Below are 21,221 nucleotides of genomic sequence, written 5' to 3'. Positions count from 1 at the left end.
TCATTCAGCACCACCAAAACATAATTTTGTGCCATGTTGAAATATACAAATTTATGCACACGCACACACACACACACAGTATGTTTATTTGATTTATTCATATATAATGCACAGACTGGTACCATGCAAATAAGTCAAAATTTCCTCTCATTTCAGTAAATCTGTCAGAATATAAATTCTTCTTTTAAATTCAACATTTTACTGAATGCTTTTGTATGCTAAATTTTATACAGTTTCTTTTTTTTTTTACATAATCGTTTCACTCACCCATATTATAATCTTACTTATATATATATATATATATATATTAGTGCTGTCAATCGATTAAAAAAAATTAACTAATTAATCGCACAATTTTTTAAAATTAATCGCGATTAATCGCGATTAATCGCAATTAAAAGACTGAAACTTTTTGGATATGTAAATGTAAAATGTAAATAATTAATGTAAACTCAAGACAAAGAAACTATTTAAATTCAAAATATGATTGTTTATTGGAATTTTTGTTTAACTTGTAACACAGATTTTCTCATGTAAACAACATACCTGCAATAAACCATCAATATCCTCCAAATTAACTGTTGGCTTGAAAGCCATATTTATTACAGAAATAAAAACACAGGCATGTAAGTACCATTTGAATTTCAAAACAATCAATGCCAATAAAAAACAAAAATGATTTCCATGTTGAATTCTAAGTGGACTGCAAAAAAAATTCCAAAGTATAGTCATTGCCAGTGCTTTAAGTGGGCCAGTATGCACCCATACTCAGTACTGCCACTTCCAAATATAGCTCTTGAACGTACCGCCACCTCTCCGTGCGCCCAGAACGTGCTTGTAGCGTACCGGTACGCTCATTTGGACATCTGTTTTAATAGAGGTTTTAATCTTTTACCTGCACTGCCGATTTTCAGAGCACCCTTCACAATGCAAGCTTCCTAATTCATCCCACCCAGAGCAGAAACTACATTACCCATTCACCCTTAAGTTACACAAGTGAATAGCGCATGTGTCGCTTTCCCACTGTTAAGTGTCAACAACTCAACGTGACCGGAGAAGGTGTGTGAAACTCGTTGTGAGTTATACTAAAGCAAAATCTTGAGTAATTATTGTCTGATAAACATTAAAAACTGTCTGCGGAGGTTGAGTCTTCCTGCAGCCCCCGGTGGCTGCTCATTGGCTGCAGCATCTTTTTTCTAAGTTCTAAAAAAATACCGTAGGCGGCAAGGCACAAATTTAGATATTCATTTATCTAATTAATCTATAGCCTATGCACAAAGACAATATGATCTTTTTGTCCCCTTTTTGTTTTAAAGCTTGATGAAGAGAGAGAGCGCAAGTTGCTGCAGCTGAGGAGGACAGTGATGCACGCGTACAGGAGTGATTGACAGTTCGCGGCACTGTGTACAAAAAATACTCCGCTACACAATTATTTCGTTATTTTCATTTAAGCTTATTAACGTTAGCGTTATAGAAAGGTCTGATTTACGCAGTGTTACAGTCATTGTTTTTTTTGTTTTTTTAAACAATGACATTTGAGTTCATGATTTTAATGTTGCTGTTTCTTGTGGCAGACTAAATGAAGAGTAATGTTTCTTGTGGCAGACTGAAGAGTAATCCGGCAGAGTTTTATACTGAAACTTTCCGTCTAAAAGTCCTTCCTTGGTCTTATCCATATTTCTTTGCACGTTGAACACACATAGGCCACAACTGGAAATAAAAAAAAAACTGCAACCGCGTTAATTGCGTTATTTTTTTTTAACGCGTTAAATATTTCAAATTAATCGAATGCGTTAACGCGCTAATTTTGACAGCACTAATATATATATATATATATATATATATATATATATATATATATATATATATATATATATAAATATATATATATATATATATATATATATATATATATATAAATTGTTCATATACTGTACAATAATAAGCTACTACCTAACAAAGTATTACATTGCAATAGCAAAAAAGCATTCTAAATGCAAGACAGTAATGGCTTACAAATAATCTGCTCTTCATCAATCTTTACTGCAATGGTTGCCTAACATAACAGGACATCAAACCATAAAACAATGGATGGATGGATGGATGGATTGGTAAGATTAGATTGTTTATTTTAAACATTCACTGGCACAAGTGAATAACACAAAAATTCGAAACCTCCAGCCTCTCAAAAAAAAAAAAAAAAAAAAAAAAAAACGGTGAAGGGTAAAGTCGCTGAAGTGAGTTTTGCTTATGAGTCTGGCCTGTGAGGGGAGCTAATGCGTGGGTGATACACACAAATGAGGTGAAGCTGTGGAATATCAGATTATGGCTGTATCATAAATCATCACAGGTACTGTCACATCTACAGCACAGCATATAAAAAGACAACATACCCTGTAAGACAGACAATTCTTCACAGTGGTGGTACCATTTTGTCTGCATTCTGTATCTCATATAGGAAGAAAATTGACCAGTCTGCACCCTTTATAGACTGCCAATAGTGAAGTTTAATCAACATGGCTTGACAGTTGAAGAGACATGTCTCTGAAAAACATCTACAAAACCCTAAAAATCTCTCTTTAACACTTTTGATACCAGAGTAAAAACTGTTGTAACAACCCTATTAAATATTTTAACCTTTTTTTGAATGGGAAACATTTTTATTTTACTACTAATTAAACATTGCTTTGAAATGGGCATGGGAAAAGTGTTTCAATACAAGTTTTCAATCGAACATTGTTTTCAAGCACTCAACAGACTCATGTTTCAATGTACAAAGCACAACGCAAAACACATTGGAAATATAAACCTTTGCCTTTTGAAATAGAAACACAAAGATGCACTGGAGCCTCTGAAAGCTTTCAGAAGGTACTAAATTGAGTTGGTACTACTGGTACTGCAGAAAGACCCCCTGCAGAAACAAATGCCACTGTATTACAAAGTGTTACCAGAAATAACATCTATCAGTTGTCACCGTAACTTTAACAGAAGACAGCCAGGGAATGTAACATTTCTTCACCCAGCAGAGCACTGGTGTTGTACTTTAAATAAATGTAGCTATCATTCAAACTAAATAACTAAGAAATTCTAAGCAATGCTATTTGGCTCCATGACTACTTTGTGCTGTTTTATTGTATGATACAGTCTCTGCAGTGTTGAATGACTTTCTTAAGTGCACCGCTTACTTCATTGTCACATCAATGCACTTTTTAAATTCTATATGAAATGCATATGCTGCAAGTGTGTTAGTCATCATTTGCTTGAAGCACTTGTCATTACTCTAGTCATCCATCCGTCCACCCCTGCTGCACGTCTCCTCAGAAGCCCGCCACCCAAACAGAGCCTACAGCTGTTCTACCTTTCCAAAATGCCAGTCTATCTCTCACTCAAAGTCTGAGACCAACCCTGTGTGAATGCCACAGCGGCTGCATCACCATTTACTGCCATGTGTTTTTTTTTTTTTTTTTTTTTTTAAATAAATGGTTGAAATCTGAAAAAGAAAGGTGGTTTATAAATATCCTTAAGCCTCATATTCAGATGACTTCAACCAACTGAACCAGTTGTCATATATATATATATATATATATATATATATATATATATATATATATATATATATATATATATATATATAAGAAAATCAAATCTACTTTGAACATTTACAGACTCTATAAGATTAAAAAATCCAGGACAGATAAACTATGTCACTAACGTTTCTCTGCAATACTAGGCGGTCAGATAAATGGGCCAGGCTTTCATCAGCTTCATCAGAAAACAGAGGTACCAGCTTGCAGAACTACACTTTACACCGGCCACAGACAGATTGAAATGTCAGTCAAACTCAGTATCAGATAAGCTTGTGCTCAATGTAAGGTTTTGCTGCTCTCACAGTAACATTTTTTTTTTTTTTTTGGTGAGCCATAAGTGCCCTAAATTTCACTCTTAAATACTACACACTTCACTTGAGCTATGGACTACAAGTGTTGTGTGAATAGTGTAACATTTGCCCTTTAAAGCACAGTACATGCTCTAAAGCACACAGAAATCTTACATAATGTGAAAAAAATATCTAAATATGGCTATAAAAAAAAAAAAATATTCTTTCAGCTACTGCTACCTGACCTTTTCATAAGTGACCGTTTGCCCCCAAAATCCAATCCAATCATTATTTATATTAGTCTCCTTCATATTATTCCAAATATTGTACTGTATGGTATAAGAAATATGTACTACAGTAGTTGTTGATGTTTTTTTTTTTTTTTTTTTTTTTTTGATTACTCTTTTTAAAAGTTTTTTCATTGTTGTATTTTAAAGGATAGATAGATTATATAATTATATATATATATATACAGTACAGACCAAAAGTTTGGACACACCTTCTCATTCAAAGAGTTTTCTTTATTTTCATGACTATGAAAATTGTAGATTCACACTGAAGGCATCAAAACTATGAATTAACACAAGTGGAATTATATATGGAATTATATGCATAACAAAAAAGTGTGAAACAACTGAAAATATGACATATTCTGGGTTCTTCAAAGTAGCCACTTTTTGCTCTGATTCCTGCTTTGCACACTCTTGACATTCTCTTGATGAGCTTCAAGAGGTAGTCACCTGAAATGGTCTTCCAACAGTCTTGAAGGAGTTCCCCGAGAGATGCTTAGCACTTGTTGGCCCTTTTGCCTTCAGTCTGTGGTCCAGCTCACCCCTAAACCATCTCGACTGGGTTCGGGTCCGGTGACTGTGGAGGCCAGGTCATCTGGCGCAGCACCCCATCACTCTCCTCCTTCGTCAAATAGCCCTTGATGCCTTCAGTGTGACTCTACAGTTTTCATAGTCATGAAAATAAAGAAAACTCTTTGAATGAGAAGGTGTGTCCAAACTTTTGGTCTGTACTTTATATATTAAAGGTACTATTACTGTACCTGCATTTTTTAAACTCTGTTGAGATTGAGAGCTTGTCTTTGTATAGCAAAAGCTGTGTAATAATCATAAAAATCATCATATAATAATAAAAAATGTCTCCTTTTGTTTTTGACTGAAATAAAACAACAGTGGTTTGAAATGACATGAGAATTAAAAAATAATGACAGAACTTTCAATTCTTGGTGAGCTATTGCTCCAAGTGACAGTCTTATCTTTGTATTGTGCACCTCTTCTTTCTTCATTTAAATGTTCTTCAGTCTTCTTGAGTGGCCTGCGTGGTCCTGAGGGGCATAATTAGAATTATGTAAGGCCGCTTCCACCAAGAAAGCAGAATCATAAAGCAATCTCTAGAATGATGTCAAGGGACTGCGCATAAAATGGCTGATTTTTGCAAACAAGAAAATAAAAGAGCATATTGTGTTTGCGATAGCTGTACTGATGCCCGTCATTGCTGCTCTGACAGTAGTGGAGAAGAGTGCGCCAGCTAAGCTAGTGCCTGGGGAGATGCTGGCTAATTATGCTCGGTGTGTAGGTTTTGTTTTAGGAAAGGGAGGTGCTGGGCTCTATGCTGTATTTGCTGTGCTAACACAGAAGACTTTGATCTTTGCCAGTCTAACAGCCTCAGTGCATTCAAATTGGCAGCTTATTTATTGCTTGATTGCTGCAGCTCAAAGGATTCAAGGAACAGGTGGGGCTTTTGCAGTTGGACCACAAAAAGTGGTCTTAAATGACAATGCTCCAGCAGAAGGCCTCTAAAAGTCCAGCTGTCTGTAAAAACAATTAATGCAAGCCTTAGTATAAAATGATTGGGCTTAGCAGGAAAACTAACCAGACATGTTTTCTAGAATTTGTACTTCAATGTCAGGGTTTTCAGACTTGAAGTCCATGAGGATTCGTCAGGGAGCTCCTTAAACTGATATAAAAATGTTACATTAAAAACATAAGAATATATTTCGATATATTTCAAAATGAAGGTCATTCAATTTAATGTGAAATAACAATTGACCATTATCTAATGAAAGTTTTACTGGTGCGCAGAATTTGTTTTTAAATGTAATATCAAAATAATATGTTTAGTAATAAAGCTATAGTAAATGTTATACTACGTTAACACTTTAGATAAGGGAACACATATTTACTAAACATTTTTTCCTTAAAAAAACTTGCTACTGATTAATAGTTAGTTTGGTAGCTGTTAAGCTTTGGTATTGGGTCGGGTTAAGGGATCAAGAAACCGGTTATGCAGAATAAGGCATTAGTATATGCCTAATAATACTAATAAATAGCAAGTATGCTAACAATATGCATTCTAACAAGCAATTAGTAAATAATTGGTCTTCAAAATAAGGTGTTACCACTACTGTTATTATATATATATATATATATATATATATATATATATATATATATATATATATATATATATATATATATATATATATATATATATATATATATTATTATTATTTTTTTTTTTTAAATACAAAACTTAATGTCATTAAGTACAACAAAAGGTAAAACAAGCTTTCCGTGTGGTGTCACGTTTACTTTAAATGTTACTTTAAAAATCACTATAGAATGGTAATATTTGATTATTTTATGAACGGTTTCGGAGAAACTCTCTCTTTTCTACTGGAGGTCACTAGGTTGGCAGAGAGTGTGGTTGGAGGATCTCTAGGCCTGTAAAGGTTAAAAATCTCTGCTCTAATGTAATGCTGTAGTACTGAACCGTGGAACACTTTGCTTTTTCACTTTTAATGCTGCCTTCCATCCTCCTCCCAGAATCCCAGCCACCACCCTTCTCCCCTGCCTCTCTTCTATCTCTCTCTCTCTGTCTCTCTCTCTCTCGCTCTCTATTTCACTCACTCTCCTAGATAAATGTGTTTAACGCTGATATGAGATTCCCCCCACATCACCCCCCCACCCACCTCCAGCCCAAAGGCAACGGGCAACAGGAAGCGGTGTCAGTGCCACAGCAGAAAAACTGTTAAGCAGATTTACACGCACGCTTACAGCCCCCACCCCCCCAACAAAAATGATGACATTTCCGTGCGCAGCCTGCTGAGGGCTTAAGCGTGAAACGTCTCTTTTTTGCCCTTGCTGAATAAACGGTTTATAATGTAAAATCAAATGTTTCCTTTCCGTCACAGCCCAAGGACCTCAAAACTCAAAGCACACAGTCTTAGGGCACAAAGTATGTGTGTGTGTGTGCATCTTATCCACAGGAGAAAAAAAAAAAGAGATGGTAGGGGGAGTGTTGTGCATTCATGTTTTAGATGATGACTGGAATATGAGTTGCTCAGCAGCACTTGCTATTGATTGTGCCTCAAAAACAACAACAAAAAATAATCAGAGGCGTATCACTGGGATGCACAATAAAGCCAATGGCAAACACTAAAGAAAGCAAGACAGATATTAATGTTTAAAAAAGAACAGAAATTACCAGAAAGATCCTCTTAGTTTGGTCGTAAAAGCCTTTTAGTGTGTGATGACTGAAAAAGATCTGTCCTTTACATTTACTCTCGTTTTGTCATCTTTCATTCACTTTAGTCCATTTGCTCGAACTAAAATCAGATTTTTGTATAATGTAGAACTATACTGTATTTTTGGAGCATACTTTGAAATAAAGTGCTAAATTTACCCATATATAAACAAATCATTGTTTTGTAAATTTAAAAAAAAGCATCAATGTCAAGAAACCAGAGCTCCTGAAATAATTGCACATTATGGGCATACTTCAGTATTAAATGCGATTTAGATGTTACTATGTTGTGAAATCCCCATGCTTTACAGAGTGTTTGTAAATGCTTTTCCATGTTTTAGACTGGCAATTTGCATTATGTATAGTACGTTGTTACGACAGTCGGATGTGACTAAATTAATGACTAGAAGTAACAGCTCTGATTTTTGAATATCTGAAAAGAAAAGATTCATAAAGTCATTTGTTTGGGAATTAAACTGGGTGCTAAAGGTTGTTTGCTGGTTTACAAGTTTTTAATAAAATATAGTTCTTGATTCCCAATTATACATCTATATTGAAGTGTGAAAATGTGTTGTAAGGGATTTGGTCTTTCCAAGCTCAGAGTTATGGGTTAACAGAGCAAGTGAGGGAAGGGGGAGAAAACTAGAGAGAGAGAAAGCACCCCCATAGAGTCGTTGTTCACTCAAGGGTCAGGTTGTTTGTTAAGAATAACAATGTCTTTGTCTTGATGCATCAAAGTAGATAAGCATCCAATGTACTCTGACTGGCCACCATCAAAACAACTTACATGTACAAGGCACAAGAACAAAGTACAGCAACACATCATAACATAATGTACTAAAAAATAATGTAAAATTATATTAAAAATAGCACTGCTTGGTAAAACAGTAACCTATTAGTAACAACATTAGGGGTGTAACGGTTCACAAAATTCACGGTTCGGTTCGATACGATACACTGATGTCACGGTTCGGTTCGGTTCGGTTCGGTTCGATACGTTTTAGATACAGCAAAATGTAAAAACATCTCAACTTTTCAGAATGCCGCAAGCGCACCGCGGGTCATGTGACAAGAACTAACCAATCAGCTTCATCCTTTCCCGTAACAACGTTGAGAGCTCAGCCAAGATGAAGGATCAGCTGATCATAGTTGTATATGGATTGCAATTTTGAAATAAATTTAGTAGCAGAGCTACTGCAAGCGATTTTTAGAGCTGCAAATCCATTTATCCTTCGCTGAAATTTCCGCGTCTCATGGAGAGAGCACGTCATTGTTGCTTAGCAAAGACAGACGCCTCATGAGCGCTTCTGCCCGAGCGCTTTGGAAAGGAGGAGAAAGACGCGCTTAGCGTTTTCCATGCGTTTTTAGGCACGATATGTGAACGGCCCCTAAGGCGCTCGCTCACTCAGCACGCGCTGAAGGCTCGTTGCAAAATGTCGAATGCCTTTAACAGACCAGAAATATAAGATCCTAAAATAACCAACAGGTCTGGTGTTTGGGTTGGATTCCCTGTAAGCTATAGTTTCTAAATGCTGCAGGGATAGTTTGCTGCGTGCATGTTTCTCCTTTTTTTCGTCTTTTCCCAGATAGTCCTGACGCATATATCCCAGATATTCCCGCTGGTGTTTTTTTTTTTTTTTTTTTTATTCCCGCTGGTGTACCCTGTCATGTTGCAGATGCGACATACCGTTGTTTATTTATCCACCACTCTCTTGCCATCACCATTATAGCTTAAAGGGAATCCAAAGTGCACCCAAACACCAGACCTGTTGGTTATTGGAGGATCTTCTCATTTCTAGTCTGTTAAACGCATTGGCTATTTTGCAACGAGCCTTCAGCGCGTACTGAGTGAGCGAGCGCCTGCTGAGTAGCCTAACATAAACATATAAGATGGTGTTTTTTTCTTCTTCGGGAGTGTCAGGGGCGTTGCCTGTTACGTTGTTTGGGTTATTGGGCTACCTTGTTGAACGCATATCATTATATTTCTCTCTCTCTCTTTTTTTTTTTTTTCAAATATAATTAATTACTCCAACGAACCGTTCGGTATACATAATGCGTACCGCGTACCGAACCGAAAGCGTCGTACCGAACGGTTCAATACGAATACTCGTATCGTTACACCCCTAAACAACATGTCTCCAATAAAAATGCATCAAGCAGCACAAACACTCAAGTCAAAACTAAAACCTCCACTGTCACTTTGGAAACTCGAGACACATTTGGAGACAAAATAATAGATTATAAGGGAGTTTTCTGAATGGAAACATCAGAGAAGCAGAAAACTTTGCTCTCAATTCAATCTCATTGCTGTGAAGGAGACACAAACAAAACAAAACAAAAAAAAATCTATTTTCTGTCAAAAAGGTTTGGTCTATAGTCAAATGTACATGGAATCTTGTAAGGAGACGCTTTCAATCTAAAGTAAAGAGTTTTACTAGAGATTCACAAGTAGATTACATCAGTGCTTGTCTCCCATTTACATCATTTACTGTAGCTCCACTAACTTCCATTTCTCACTGAAGGGCAAAAGGGATGCACTGGACACATTTGCAGGGGAGACACGTGTCTGTATTTTTTTCTCCTGGATGGGCCAGGTGTTGCATTCAGATTCCCCTTGAAAGTTGTCCTTTGTCATGCCCTATGTTTTCCCTTTTTTTATGAATTCATTTTGATGAAATGATGACCAGTGCCAAAGTGTCAGTGAGGTGCGTCTGGTGTTGATGTCATAAATGGTGGAGGGCGGAGCCTTGCTCCTCCCTTCAAATGTGTCTGTCGTTCTACTGCAATATAGGGTGAATCCAAATCTAATTAGTCATCCCAGAGGTACAGTTCATTACCCTTGTGGGTAGCCTCATAGAAAATCAAGATGGAGACTCCACAACTACCCCCCCCCCCCCCCAATCCTCTACTGGGCTAGTATGTGCGTGTCCGTCCCTTTGCACGGTTCTCTGAAGAAGGGTTCGCCTGAACGCACAAGCTGCCAGAGTAAATGTGAACTACTCAGGAGGACAGATCAGCTTTTGGAAAGAGAGAAAGAGAAAGAGGGGGGACTGATTGTACTTTACACGGATAACAGACATTCCATCTTCTCCATTTCCCTCGAGAACCCATCTAACAGTGAACAGGAGAGAGAGAGAGAGAGAGAAAGAGAGAGATGGATGAAAGCGAGAGAGAGAGTAGGGCTCAGAAAGGGCTGCAAATGCTGGTGATTCACTTGAGTGGAGTTGCGTGAGGAGGCGGCACGGGGCTGGAGGTTTGACGGGTAGGGAAGACAGGAAGATGCTAGACAGGAAAAGCACATTGTCAGATATGATCAGCTCGGTTCGGCTAGGAGCCAGAGACATCTCCAGACCCTGCGTCAGAGCTCTCGGAGCACCGACTCATCCTGATCACCCTTCTGATCACCTGAAAAAAACTCAAATTTGTCTGTGACTAAAATAAGCTGTCGGTTTTGTTTGAGCCTTTCAGGTTTTGTCCATGTGATGAATGGGAATTTATTAAGAGGGCTTCAGGACGTGACATTGTTTGATGCCTGTCTGTTAGCCAGCTGCGGTAGTTGCAGTAGCAAGTGAGCATCTATGAACTTCAGACAGGTCTTCAGGAGGGAAAAGCCATACGTCTTCATTTCAAGGCTTTCTCGGGGTTGTCATCGGTCATTAGGATGTCTGGCCCCTCTCGTTTCTCAACTCCCTGCTTTTCAAACAAGAAAGAGCCATTTGTTTTGATGCGCCATCGGCATGATTTGCTTTCTCTCCAGCCTTGTCGATAATCACGACGGGTTGACATTTATTTCATTTTCATATTTTTCTTTGAACACCCTGCATCAAAGGAAACCAGCACACGGTGCACGTCCAGAACAAATGGCTTTGAAATTGGCCCAAACGGATGTCAAAGACAAACAGAATGACCCCATTATCGCAGGTTCACATCTGTGCAAATGCACATCTGGAGGAAAACAGCTGTTTTGCTACAGACAAGACATACTTCATTGGAGCAATGTAATACTGTTTTTCAGCGGTGTATGAAAAGCCTTCTGCTTGTGTACTTATGACTAGACAGAAAAAAATAAACCAAACTATTGAGTCCCAGGAAAATTACCCTGAAAGCTTCGGTAGAAAAGACTTACTAAAGATGATGGCGAGTACAGAAAGAATGCAGACCTGAGGGTTCTGTTTGTATGGAAATGTAAGTGATGCAATGCTGTTCTTTCCAACGACAATGTTTGTGCTTTTCAAGTGTGTCTGAAATCTAGAATGAAAAGAGAGTGTGGGGCACAGATGATTGTATGGATAGATGACAAAAATCAACATTTTTCTAGGGCTCTAAAAAAAAAATCTACAGATCCTGATATAATGCTTTTGTAGCTATTAAATATATCTATCAGCACATTAGAATGATTTCTGGAGGCTCACGTGATACTGAAGACTGGAGTAATGGCTTCTGAAAATTCAGATTTGCATCACAGGAATTATTTATTCCTGTGGAGGCAGCTGTGGCCTAATGGTTAGACAGTTGCAGCTTCGAGTCTCTGTGCTGGCAGGGGTTGTCGATATTTAGAATAGAAAAATATTAGAAAAAAATCAAACCGACTCCAAACTTTTTAATGGTTATGTGCATTAAAATTTCTGCCAATGAGGAAAATAAATGCTCATTAAAGGGTTAGTTCACCCAGATAGCAAAATTTTGTAATTCATAACTTACCCTCATATTGTTCCAAACCCGTGAGACCTCCGTTTATCTTTGGAACACAGTTTAAGATATTTTAGATTTAGTCCGAGAGCTCTCAGTCCCTCCATTGAATCTGTGTGTACGGTATACTGTCCATGTCCAGAAAGGTAAGAAAAACATCATCAGAGTAGTTCATGTGACATAAGAGGGTCAGTTAGAATTTTTTGAAGCATCGAAAATACATTTTGGTCCAAAAATAGCAAAAACGACGACTTTAATCAGCATTGTCTTCTCTTCCGTGTCTGTTGTGCGAGAGAGTTCAAAACAAAGCAGTCTGGATATCCAGTTCGCGAACAAATCATTCAGTTCACCAAAATCGAACGGAATTGTTTTAAACGATTTGCATCTCTAATACGCATTAATCCACAAATGACTTAAAGTTAAAAAAATTAAAGTTAAAGATTAAAAAAGTTAACAGCTTAAGTCATTTGTGGATTAATGCGTATTAGAGATGCGAACCGTTTAAAATGATTCAGTTCGATTTGGTGAACTGAATGATTCGTTCGCGAACCGGATATCCAGACTGCTTTGTTTTTGAACTCTCCCACACAACAGACACGGAAGGGAAGACAATGCTGAATAAAGTTGTTGTTTTTGCTATTTTTGGACCAAATTGTATTTTCGAAGCTTCAAAAAATTTGGACTGACCCTCTGATGTCACATGGACTACTTTGATGATGTTTTTCTTACCTTTCTGGACATGGACAGTATACCGTACACACAGCTTCAATGGAGGGACTGAGAGCTCTAGGACTAAATCTAAAAAATCTTAAACTGTGTTCCAAAGAGAAACGGAGGTCTTACGGGTTTGAAACAACATGAGGTTAAGTTATGAATTAAATTATTTTGCTATCTAGATGAACTAACCCTTTAATAATGAAAAGCTGAGAGGAGTTGGGCGTGGCTTATTAATGTAATTAGATCTTCAGTGGTTGTGGCTATTGAGCTCCTACCTCAATATCCAGCAGTGCTTCTTCTCTCTGCCTCAGGATCTCCACATCTTCTTCACTGATCTCTGACAAGAATGCTTGACCATCACCCTCAACACTTTCCCCCACTCCGAACAATGGCCCCTCTTCAACCAGTTCATTGAATGGAGTCTGTTGGCTCTGTGCAAACACAAACACACACATGCACACACACACACACACACACACACACACAAACACAAACACAAAGAGAGATAATATTTCATCAGTGTTTTAAGAATACATACAAAGCTCACAGTCATCAATAGATATGCTATAAACACACACACACACACACACTGTAATGCTGTTTTAACAGCTTTAGTAAACATGGGGAAAAAAAGAGTCAGTGTCACTTTCAATATAAACTTCTACTACTATTTCTTCTATAAAGCAGTTCTCCATTGTGTTCTTGTTTTTATTCCCAGATGTCTGACCACTACAGGACATTTTTTCACAAATGGTAGACCAATGGTAGTTTAAAGATGTTTACCAGCTGGAGCAAACTTTTTTGGAAAGTTTGCTTTGGCAAGTTGTTTCAAACAAACTTCATTTTGGCCTGATTTTGTTTCAAATTACACCACACCAGTTTGTTCTTTGCTTTTGCTTGAAGTACATCAGGGCCTTAAGGTCAGTAGACTATGAACATTTATCTCTGGATGGCTACTTCATTCTAACATTAATTTTAAAGTGTACCATAGTAGTATTTAATCAAAGGATGATTCCATGCGCATGCCCTGAACACTCACTGACCCCAGAACCGCCTCTGCTCAGACCTGACTTTGGTGAAACTTCTATATTAGAAGTGACAAAACTTTCCTTGAGATCTATTTGTAAACATCTTATATAATAGCAAAGCACTGACATTTCACGGCTGTGGAGAATATAATACAATGATAATCACTCGCCACCTCATACTGCAGCAAAAGAATCGCAAAGGAAGCGCCTGCCGCCTTTGTTAGTCATTTAGGTCGAACTCTCTGTGAGCCTGAAGGTTGAAGAGGTGGGAGTTGGTCACTCAGAAAGAGCCACATTGATCTGCTAATTTCTTAACTTGCATATGCATGACATCGATAAAGGCCCGAGGCGTGCTATTATTTTTTGCAATGTGCTGGATGACTCATTGTATTCTTCCCTCTCAGAATTAGCACATCCAATACATCTCGGTCCAGCACAATGCCACTCTGAGAACATCATCTTCTTTGCGCGGCTGTTGTCGTCCCACTCACTGAGGATATCATTGTTTATTAGGTCACAGAGTGGCTTGTAGTTGGAGTTTTTTCTCATCTATTGACAAGATTTACAACATAAATTATCCTTTAATCTGTGTCTGTATCTCAGATGCATAATTTGCCCTGAAATTTAGTCTCAAAGTTTATTATATTCCAAGTTTAATTGAATTTTGATCCATATGTATACCACATAAAAAAGCCCATTAACATTATTCTTTAAAAAAGAAATGTAAATAGTCTTATAAAAAAAACTTTATTTCAAATATAACTAATAAACTAATAAAATGAGCTTTGAATTTCCTCACATTATTCGAGTTACAAGACATGTACATATGTGATCCCTGTGAGAAACAGAGAGGGGTCTCCTTAATGTGAGAGTCACCACTTCTACAGCAGCAAACCATACGCTAAGAAATCTAATCATCTTTCTCACTTGTTTAACCTTTTGCTCTTCTGAAAACAGAAAAAAAAAGTTAGAAATAACCTGAGACCTATCAATTCAAGAGGAGAGAGGGAGGATGCTCAGTCTTTGGATTGATTGGCGGAAAAAATGGCTCCACTGATATAAATAACTTGCTCTTTGCTATAATTAAACCATCACTCAGCTTCAAAGACACAAAGACTGCTGACTTATGTTTGATGAAACTTTGTAAAAAATGTATTAAAGTTACTGCAACTAAAGTTATCTGTTGACTTCATAGGGTTCCAGACCTGAATTAGTGCAAGGGTTAAACACAATTATTTCTGTATGTTGACCAATAATGAGGGATGCTATGTAATCAGCCTGAACAATTAAAAAGTTAATAACTATACACTGTCTATCATGACACATTTATACACATTTATACAGCGCATTTGGACATTTAACATTATAAACTAAATAAACGCTACATTTGTAAATAACATATCCGTATATTCACTTAAAAAATTATAGGTTATTACTCTATATTTCTACTTCTGTATGTAGTGCATTATTTAATTTTCTACTTGTCTTATATTAGTGCTATATTTCATCTCTACTGTATAATTCTATGGATGTATGTCATATATGCACTGTGTGCACTTTCTTTTGCACTCGAAGCTCTTGTCGCCAAGTCAAATTCCTCACTGTAAAAAAAAAAAAAAAAAAAAAAAAAAAAAAAGTAAAAAAAAAAACATCCTTAAATGACTGGCAGCTATAGCTGCTGAACAAAAAAAAAATTACAGTAAAATATCTTAATTGAAATAACGTACAAAAACAACAATTTTACTGAAATTTTTGATCAAGTTTTTATAGATTTTTTTTTTTTTACAAAATTTTCCTTGTTTCAATTAAGATATTTTACTTTAAATTTATGGTTTTTGTTTGGCAGCCGTAGCTGAAAGTCATTTGACCATTTTTAACTTATTTTACAGATTTTTCCTTGTTTCAATTACAACATTTTACTTTAATTTGACATTTTTTGTTTGGCAGCCATAGCTGTCAGTCATTTGACTGAGTTTTATTTACTTAATTTTATTTTTTATTTTTTTTATAGTGTTTGTATGTGTAAACATGGTGATAAAGCACTTTCTGACTTCTGCCTAAACTTAAACAAATAACATTTATCACATTTAACAGATGGATGCTAAATAATTGCTTTAACATAAAGTTAGTTTGTCTGTTAGTTTTTACTCAAGCTATGGAAGCCTGTTTCTGCCTCAGATAATTATGCCTCAGATAAAGTTTAAGATACAAAGAGTCCAAACTGTGAAAGAAAGAAAGAAAGAAAGAAAGAAAGAAAGAAAGAAAGAAAGAAAGAAAGAAAGAAAGAAACGTAATAACAAGATAACAAATTCATAAATTAATCTTAGAAACAGACTCCCATACCAAACAGCGCATTGTTATTCTTTTTATTCAACACAATGGGAAGTGAGCATAACAAATTACACTTGATGTTGAGAAATTCATTTAAACATATGATTTACATGAGTACTTTAATAACAGCCTATACCGCTGTGATTTTTCAGTTCGTAATAGTGAGTCACATTCATGAATCATCTTACAGATTGGCAGTGCTGATAGCAAACCATGTTCTCTTCTGAACTCAGGCAAAAAATAAAAATAAGACTCCGGCAGAACCTGGCGATCAAACAACTCCTTAATAACGTCTTACTCTTGACTAACAACTCAACATGTTGTTTGTTTTGGAATGTGTTATCGGCATTCTTATTAGAACTGCACATCCTGTTTGATTGCTCTGGTCGGGTGTTTCCAGGGGGGATTGTGGAAAGAGATGGAAGATCAGAGACATTGCCGCAGGTGACAGAGTCACGCATAAAAGCAGCATCTCTAGAGAGCGACAGGAGGGAAGGGAATAGAATAAGAGAGGATTTTAACAGACCTGAGATTGTAAGACATGAGTGTGTAGGTATGTGCTATAGTCACATAACAGCTGAGACAATCTGAGCTGCTGTTGTACTGCAGGTAATATTGAACACAATTCCTATCATTCAGTCAGCACTTTCAATCATCAGTACATCCTTGAGCCAACTCAGATGAACTGAAAATTGAAGTTTGATTGAATCTGAGGGGGGGAAAAGAAAAAAAGGTGTGGTGATGATGTCAGTTTTAGTGTGTTTCATCAAATGAAACTCCTCCATTGAGAGTGAAAATCACTAAGCATGTTATCTGTGGTCATCCTAAAGCCGTCTTGTTTCTTCTCCACAATATGTTTTCTTTTTGTTCTTACACTGAAACCCAATTTAAGATATCACTTGTTCTGGAGAAATTTGGAATAGTTAATTTTGGCATTTTAACTGGAATAAAATCGGAATTAAAGGAATAGTTTAGTCAAAAATGACAATTCTGTCATAATTTTTCCACTTTCACGTCACTACAAAGCTATATGACTTACTTCATTCTGGAACATGAAAAACTCACTAACTGTGCACTCAGCCTTCCATATAAAAGTGAATGGGGTCCAAAAAAAAAAAAAAACACATAAAAGTACCATTAAAAGACTGTCTACTCCATCATACAAGTCAAACGATAAATTGACATCATATAACATGGCATGTCACAGTGAGATTATCAATCATCACTGACATTAAACCTGACATGACACATCTAATGGTACCATATTAGATTTAAGAAAAATTATCTATTGGCTTCAGAAAGAATTGGAGTAGACTACATAAGTCATAAGGACCAGTTTTAACCCTTTCCTCACCAATGTATCACTTTTAAGTTTCCAGCCACTGACAGCACTTTTGAATATATTAACTGTTTACATATTCATACTATAAAATATTCTGGTGGCCATCAACATTTTTTTATTATGTTATATTTCTTCCAGCCCTGATCTTTGACCACCTTCTGATCACCAGGGCTGCACGTTCAGTACCAAAAAGCATTGAGATTCCTAACAAACTTCATGTGAGGATTGAGGTTTGTATGTGTCATTAATTTCTGACAGTTAATATCTGACCTGCTAGAAAATGAAGTGGTTAGAAAAGAGGGGCATCAAAGAGCTCCTCATCCACACGCAATCACACACAGAGTCACACTCTTTATCTTACTTTCACAGGGATGTCGAAGAGCTCATGAAAGAACAAAGAGGAAGAAGTGGACTCTCTCTGGACTGAGATATTGAAGCCCACTCACCTGTTTCCTGTCCTTTTGTGCAGGGGGAAGCAAGGCCCTCGAACGATCTGCAATTTTCTGTCAGAGAAAAGAAAAAGAATTACATTAATATGCAAATACAGCCAGACATGTGACAGCAGCTGAGCTAAAGAGAAGTTCAGTGGATTCTTCTTTTCACCGGTTTACATTATTGCTGCAAGAATGGGCTGCACACATATAGTCGAGGAGATTGGGACTATTTTAAAACTGAATTTCTTACAGTTGTACAACACATGCTCAATAGGGTTATTTCTCTGGCAGGAAAAAAAGAAAGTGCAGTTGCTTCACTTGTGAAAAAACTAAAAACATTTTGAGACAAAAAAAAAAAACTATTTTTGAGCATCGTATTTCTTTCAGAAATTATGATTACAACTATTTTGTATCTAAGTTCACTGTCACTGGGAAATAAAAAACAATTTTATCTTGTGTATTATTATTATTTGTCATGCCATGCCCCGTAGCAACAGCTAAAGTCTGTCTACACTGGATGACAAAACAAAAAAAATTCAAATAATTTGTTCTTTGTATTAGTACATCATAAATAGAACGAGGCATCAGTTTACTCTCAAGGGTTTGCCATGTCACGTTGCACTTCGTGACATCCACAGTTGACATCATTTTTTTTTTGTTTAATTTTATTTTTAAAGCTAAAAGAAAAAAAAGTACATATTGATTCATATTAATTTGCACTTTTTTTCTAATATCAAGATTGACAGCTGTTTAATCAGACTAATCATGTTTGTTATTCTCTGGACAAATGAAGGAAAGCCAGTGTTTCGTGTGTACCTTCTGCAGGTCTCCATAACGCTGCACAGAATCGGATAGCTCTGTGTTGAGTCTTGTCAGACGGAGCCTGTCTTGCTGTGTGGAAACAAAATAGCATGATTTTAAAATGAACATTGGTTCAGTTTAACATCACCATACAGTAACTTTACCATGACAACATTTTATTTTTGTCAGTACAAATGCTAGTGGAATGCTGGCATTCATGATATAATCCACCATCACTGGCTATACTTATATAAGAATGATTGTTCCAGCAAAAAAAAGAAAAATGAGAGATGCAGAGAAGATTTATTTTACCCGTGAAGACCCGCTGATGATGTCAGTGAGTTGTTTAACAAGTTGGCTTGTGCTTGTTATGACTTTATTGGTTTGCTGCTGTGTGGAATGTCTGAAAGAGAGAAAGAAGAGCGAGAGGGGTGAGAAGACAGGTAATCATGCTTTACAAACCACAGAAGACGATTCAAAACGATTCATCAACTATCCCAAGGTGCAATGCTCTCCAAGCTGGGCAAGGTTTACAGCCCTATTGGATGGATTAGGCTCAACCAATTAAGTAAATCAATATTAATGACTGTGCGACAGAGGAACAGCATTGTGCAGCGAGAGACTGTGTGTCATGACTGCAGAGCTCAGATGATGTCAGGAAGGCTTTAGGCTCCAGGCAGGAGTCAATCTGTCGTCCCGGAGGAGAAGCAAAGGATTAGACGTTGTGTACCGAGACAGCAAATCAAACGGAGGAAAGGTAGCACAGCGCAATGAAAGGTTTGTTGTACTGAATGTATTAATAGAGCAAAAGAAATCAAGATTGCATAAATTGGGTTTATAGAGGGTGATATTTACGTTTGCATGCATAAAAGGAAAGAAAGAGACCACAGTACTGTCTAGCATTTGCATAAGGCTCCAGACCAACAGGGGGCCCTAAAGGATTACAGAAACCACTCATATTTACTAGATTTCAGAGTTGTGATTCAGATTTTAATTGAGAACCAATTCCAAGACTGAGATGAATTTGAATTGCCGTAGCAAACCAGATGCAGAATTGCAATACAATTTTTAAATGGAAGTAAACTTAAAATTAACTGAATTTCAAATTAATTGATAAATAGATGTGCAAAGTTCTTCAAATTTTGAATTTTGGCTTTACAAAAAGTTTTAGAGCTTAAAAGGCCTTGAGTAGACAGCAAGATGCATTACCTTAAATTTCTTTGAATTGACAAACAATTCCGCTTCCTATCATTGTGATCCAAAATTAAACTGCATAGGCAATTTTATTCAAATTTGCATTTATGTATTGAAAGTAATATTTTATTCAAAAATTTGCCCATCCCAGTTTTGTAGCTTATGTTTAAAATATGCACTGTTTTATGCAAAATAAGACAGCAATATCAAGTTTAGGTGCTTGCAAATAAAACATGTGACATGTTGCACACTGAATCGATGTCTGTTTTAAACCATTGACCAATCAAAGCAATCTAGGGGTGGGATTTATGTTGATGGGATTTCATGCACCCATAGACGCGCCTTTGGTCCACTTCTATTCCTCCATCTAGCCATTTTTAACGCTAGAATGCTTCCTATGTGAAGAGCCCCTGAGACATCCGTGCCCTGGGTACGTCAATGTCATAATCCATCTCTGGAATGGGGGTGAAAAAGGAGGAAAGAATGGCCCAAAAAAGACCGGAAAGGAGGCAAAAGTGAGAGAATTAAAGACATTGAAAACTTGAGCCTTGCTGTACACTATTTGCAGTTCTGAGCTGGATGGAAGATAGAAGAAAAATAGGGGCCAACGAGTCAGAAGCTAGTGAACAAATATAATCTCCTGATAGAAATTCCGCTTTCTCCTCATGTGGAGCGAGGAGTTTGGATAAGGCCATTGATTTAGTGTCTATGCCCTGCTCCGGTCTGATCCCTTCCTTTAAAACCCAAACCAAGACCACCGGCCATAGTGCCTCCTGTTCCCCAGAGATATGTGGCAGTGAACGTGGGGCCCACCTCCCACTCAAATATTGATTTAAAAAGCGGGGAAGGAAATGAGGAGGGAGGTGTCAGGCAGAAACATCTCTCGTGCATTCGTTATGGGTGGGGGCATGTCACTGTCATTCTCAGTCCACGAGAGAGAAACGAGACCAGTCGAGCAGAAAAGCACCTGTAACAAAAGCAGCAGATGCAGTCGTGCTGTGTGAACAAAAAAGCCAGAGGTCCACAGTGAACGTTCTAATCACATGCCAGAGAATAGGGGAATGTGGCTGAGCAGTTCAACCACAAAGCTTGACTTTGGGCACATTTTTTAACCTGATCAGGCCATTTCAAGGCTGAACATGAACAATGACTCACTCCTCTAAGGTTCTGCATGCTTGGACTCAATATTGCTGGCTGAGATTTTTGGAGAAAGCATAGTTTCTCCTGCCTAGAAGTGTACTATATGATGACAAAAAATATATAAAACTTGCCTC

General features: G+C 37.1%; 1 protein-coding gene across 2 annotated transcripts in view; it reads right to left on the bottom strand.

Annotated features, from left to right (window-relative positions):
- tsnare1 (T-SNARE Domain Containing 1) overlaps positions 1-21,221 on the bottom strand; it is a 111,285-nt gene that overhangs the window by 51,356 nt on the left and 38,708 nt on the right. For both annotated transcript variants that reach the window (XM_052579321.1, XM_052579322.1), the window contains exons 5-8: positions 19,066-19,156; positions 18,769-18,843; positions 17,965-18,021; positions 13,093-13,248 (exon numbers count right to left, since the gene is read on the bottom strand). In XM_052579321.1, coding sequence (XP_052435281.1) covers positions 13,093-13,248; positions 17,965-18,021; positions 18,769-18,843; positions 19,066-19,156 — 379 coding nt within the window. The remainder of the gene's footprint in view (positions 1-13,092; positions 13,249-17,964; positions 18,022-18,768; positions 18,844-19,065; positions 19,157-21,221) is intronic.

This window comes from Carassius gibelio, chromosome B16, assembly GCF_023724105.1.
Source record: "Carassius gibelio isolate Cgi1373 ecotype wild population from Czech Republic chromosome B16, carGib1.2-hapl.c, whole genome shotgun sequence".
NCBI lineage: Eukaryota > Metazoa > Chordata > Actinopteri > Cypriniformes > Cyprinidae > Carassius > Carassius gibelio.
Note: the sequence above shows the minus strand (reverse complement) of the source record. Positions and strands in the feature narration are given on the sequence as shown.